This window comes from Limulus polyphemus, unplaced genomic scaffold (assembly GCF_000517525.1).
Source record: "Limulus polyphemus unplaced genomic scaffold, Limulus_polyphemus-2.1.2 Scaffold34, whole genome shotgun sequence".
NCBI classification, from domain to species: Eukaryota; Metazoa; Arthropoda; class Merostomata; order Xiphosura; family Limulidae; genus Limulus; species Limulus polyphemus.
In genome coordinates this window covers 1,013,218-1,017,987 of record NW_013665644.1, presented here as the reverse complement: position 1 = coordinate 1,017,987, position 4,770 = coordinate 1,013,218, and the positions used below count along the sequence as shown (strand labels likewise).

Here is a 4,770-nt window from a genome sequence, read left to right as displayed (position 1 = left end):
TATATTTGTCAGACCTATCGATAAGATATGTGTGCAGTAGTGTATAAAAATAGTAAATATTTTCAAACAATGAAAATTAACACCTAGGAATGTTAAATTGCTCATTGCTGAGCACTAGAAAGTATTCCAGCAGTATAAAATATAAGTAATATTTTTATAGTCGTGGGCCAATGACTCAAGGGGGCCAAAATGAGAAAAAATTTATATACTTCTTCATTGTATAATTTCTTGAGGCTAGAAATAGCCATTGTTCATACTGTTATTAAAATGAATTGTTTTGTTTTTTTGGATTGTTATTCACTATAAAGGTTCTATTAGTGTCTCCTGAAGAAAGGCATAGGCCTGAAACATGATCATCATGGTGCTGCCTTTGCCTCTAAACCTCTTTAGATTCACAATGTACATTTTATTTCACACACAGTTAGAGTATGAAACATATTTGAAAATCTTCACAGTAATTCCAAGAATGGTAGCTTGTACTTGTAGCAGCAGAATTATTATTGTACTTGCAGGTTAATTCTATGGTGATAAATGGTCACTTAAATTAATATTAAAGATAAATATTTTTACCTTACTTTTCTGATATCACTATATGATCTTACTATTCATAAAAAGTTACTTTAGTACAAAGAAAAATCTTATTTATTTTGAAAGATTTGCATGTTAATAAAACATCACAATTGTAGGCCCAATTGTAATACATTTATATTTATTTAAGTGAACTCAATCATGTGTGCTGAAAGGAAGTATAAAAATGTTCAATTGATGGGTAATTAGTTTAACTTAATGTAGTTTAATTTAAACTGGTATTTAGTAAACCTTTAAAGTGTCAGACAACTGACTGGTATAAGTAATTTTACTAAAAAATAGTAAATAACAAGTATATTAAAAATTGAATCATTTGACATTGTTACTGGTGTGTGAAATAAAACTGTTAACTGACAGCTTCTAAAGATGGGGCCATCATGTTCAAACAAATTTTACCTTTGGTTTTCTTTGTTTCACCAGTCCTCTATAATGAATCATAACTGATGTCTCAAATTGGATGAGTTGGTTGTATAACTAAATATTCTGTTTATCTACCAGCAGTTTTATTTTTACATTACATTTAAATGTTCAATGTTATTTATGGGAAAAATGAAGAAATAAAAGGGGAAAATAATATTTATTAATGTTTTTCTTATGACAGTGTTTTATTTGGTGCATTTTTTGTTGTTGTTGTACTTGACATTTTCACCTTCAGTAAATAATTATTTTGTACTATTTTAAGAAATCTAAAGATTTTAAAAAAGCAATTGGTCATAACCTAGTAGCTTGGTAAAGTGATACCATTAATATAATTGTTTTTTCTTGAGGTTGAATACTCATGTTGTTGCCCAACTCGTAACCATAATAGCAATTGCTCGTTGCAACAATTACATATGTTTTGGTTGATAATATAACATTGTTACAGCCTTTTATTTTCACACTGTTACTATACTTTACCTTTTATTGAATTTCCTGGAATTTTGTTTCTCAGGTGTCAAAAAACTTGAAGCAAGGAATGTCTCTCTCCACCACTGTGCAATTACGTAATTAAAGAATATTTAAATTTATAATGTTAATGAAGAGATATACAATGTCTTCTTTATGATTAATGGCATAACCTTTGCTGGACACTGCCTCATAATAGAACTATCATGATGTAACAGGCAAAGTTTGGGTCTAATGATGATGATATTTTAGGAATGCCCAAATAGTAAATTAAAATAAATGAAGTACAATTAATATATTCTATATTTCCACAAGTTTTGTAAGTGTTTATGTGTATATAGCTTAGAAAGGTGTAAATGATTTTACATAATTTGCATTCATAAATGTCAGTAAATATGAGTTTGAGTTTTATGTTCAACAAAGCAAGGAATGTTAATGAAAATTTATTCTTTAATATCAGGCTCTTAACCTATAATGCATGTGAAGATAGAGCTCGAGATGTCATGGAAAAGATTATCAAACGTAATCATTTACAGCAAAATACATCAGGATACATTCAGGTATTCTTCTACTTATATTACATGTTAGTTAATAGTAAATATTTGGATGTATAAAATATTTGATAGGATGCTGATCTACTGTATATGTGAAAGTACCTGTGAAAATGTTTTATTAAAATTACAATGTTTTTTGTATAGAGTTGATGTATTAAAAATAGTTTTCTTAATAAATATAATTTATTTATATATATATATATATATATGTGACAAAATTAATTATGTTAGACAAACAAGTTTTTGAAAAAGTTACTGAATTAACAAAACACAAAAGCCCTGAGTAGTTTCAACAGGTCAAGCATAAATCTGTTAGTAAGTATTTCAGTAATGTTTCACTATTTACTCAATATATATATATATAAAATGTGATTATATTTATTAGCTACTTATGATGCAGACAATGGAAAGAAGATTGTAGCTTCTGTGACATTTAAGTCAAAGGTTGTATTATCATACTACAATAGAACATATAACTGTAAATAACTACAAATTCAAATAGTGTTTTAGATTTCTGTTTAGAATAGAGTTGCTTTATATACCAAAACTTACATTATGCCTTAAACTTATTGTTGGTATGTCTTCATATCATAACCTCTAACAAAGTATACGTATTTCAGCATAATTGCTATAATCTACTAATTTTGCAGGTGATTTCCATTTGTCAGTCTGATTAATAAATACTTTAAACTTCATACCTTTTCCTTGAAGAAGAAAAGCTTGAAATTGGGTGAAAGAGAAAATTATTTTTGACTTTCCTGTTCCTCCTGTTTGTATAGCTAAAGTACATTGAGGACTCAAAACTTTTTAAACAATCTATCTACAATAATGATCAAATTAGGCTTAACAATCTCAAATGGGGAAACTTACAGAATGTGCTGTAAACACTAAGCATGACTCAGGGGCTAATTGGAACATCACCATCTATCTTTAGTGTTGGGAAAAATGTTCTTTTTTTATGATCCTTTTCATACCTGATACTTGAAACATAGTTATAATTTTAATAAGTTCTATTTTTTTAAATTATTGTTTGCCAGTTGAATGCACAAGCCAGACAATCAATGAAGCAATTCAGTAATGACTTAAATACTTTAAAGGAAGATCTGAAGAAAGCATCTTCATCATATTATATGTATCCTTGTGTTTTGGGTGATATTTTTATTTGTTTTTTTAACATTAAGCACATTACTTTGAGTTTATTTTGTTTTGCATGCTTTTTCTTTTTTAATAGAGGAATTTGTATTTACTCCTTTTTGTTACAAATGTATATTTGAATGTATAAATTTTTCTAGGTGTATGTCTAGTTGGTTCAAACACTTGATTAGATATTACAAATAGTTTTTATATCAGGTGTTATATACTGTATTTTGATATTCATGTAGCATATAAATATTACAGATTTGTATTATAAGAATTTATATCTATTATATCAGACTTTATTGAAGTCAACCTTCATATGATGGTCATGTGCATGGTAGGAATAGTTGTTCATACATTGTTTATACATTGCATGGAATCCTGGAGCCACTGATTGAAATCCAATTTTTGGATAATTTGCATTACATATAGTATTTTTCACAAAGTGATTTCCAATTTTTTTTAAATCTGAAATACGTAGGAATAAAATCATATTGGTAGCTTAGAAGTCAGAATAAAGAAGGTAGTACCCATAGAATCCCATTGTGATAAACTTTGGCTAACAAGTGACTTCTAAAGTTATCAATTCTTCAAAAGGCTGATGAATTTATCCTTCAAAATATCAAAACTTTATCATGGGGAGAACACAGAAGATTACAATTGATGGAAAGGATCTGAGTTTACTGCGATTTTGTTATAAGAGAACAAAGGAATATATATGGGTTATCTAGAGTCTGTGCCTGATAAAATTTCATATGGGTCATTTGCAAAATTAATCAGTTGTCTGACCAAAGGGTTAGATAGGCTGAGGATTATGCTTCTGGGAATCTTCTTTATGATAATGTGGAGCCTTTCTGGCAAATAGTTGATACCATTCACCATCAAAATGTGAAAGAAATTGCAATAAAATCTCTGGAAGTGATTGAGCATATTCTAAGCATATTGATGCAGACAATTGCACAAATCATGATATTGATTACGGTTTGAGTAGGAATTCAAGTGGCAATTCTCATGGAATTTGCAATCGTTGTCAAATCCCATTCAATTGTCCAGTTTTTGAAAAAGAAATTGAGTTTTGATCACCATTTCCTTGTAGATGACTGCAGATTGAAGTTTAAGTTGTACATGAGCCATCGAGAGAGAGAGTAAAAAACCAGTGAGATCATATCGCTCAAATACATGAAACCCTTCAAAGCAGATGAGGCTTTGGTAGTAATGGACGACAAGATGAAATATGAGTCACTATACTTTCAAGAGAAGACACTTGAACACTACGGAAAGAAAGGTATGTCATGGCATGGAACCATGGTATACACTAGAAGTGTACTAAGACATATGAATAATGCAGATTATAATGGAAATGGAGTTCATGGATATTAGATCTACTATTATGATCGTGTATCATCTCGGTTTCAAAGCAGGACTGGTTTGCAGTTCTTTTGATTTAGGAGGGTATTATGATGCAGATGAAACATGGCTTGCCTCAGACAATGCAAAATGTTACCAGAATGGAATGCTGTTATTACGTATGCTTTTAATTCATGCAGAGTATAATGTTCAGTTGAAATCTTTTATGCACACTGAAACCCATGATGGCCAAGGATGC

General features: G+C 29.5%; 1 protein-coding gene across 1 annotated transcript in view; it reads left to right on the top strand.

Annotated features, from left to right (window-relative positions):
• The window catches only part of LOC106460585 (syntaxin-8-like), a 24,631-nt gene that overhangs the window by 2,960 nt on the left and 16,901 nt on the right, over nt 1–4,770 (top strand). Inside the window, exons 2-3 of the mRNA XM_013920308.2 lie at nt 1,934–2,033; nt 3,065–3,207. Coding sequence (XP_013775762.2) covers nt 1,934–2,033; nt 3,065–3,207 — 243 coding nt within the window. The remainder of the gene's footprint in view (nt 1–1,933; nt 2,034–3,064; nt 3,208–4,770) is intronic.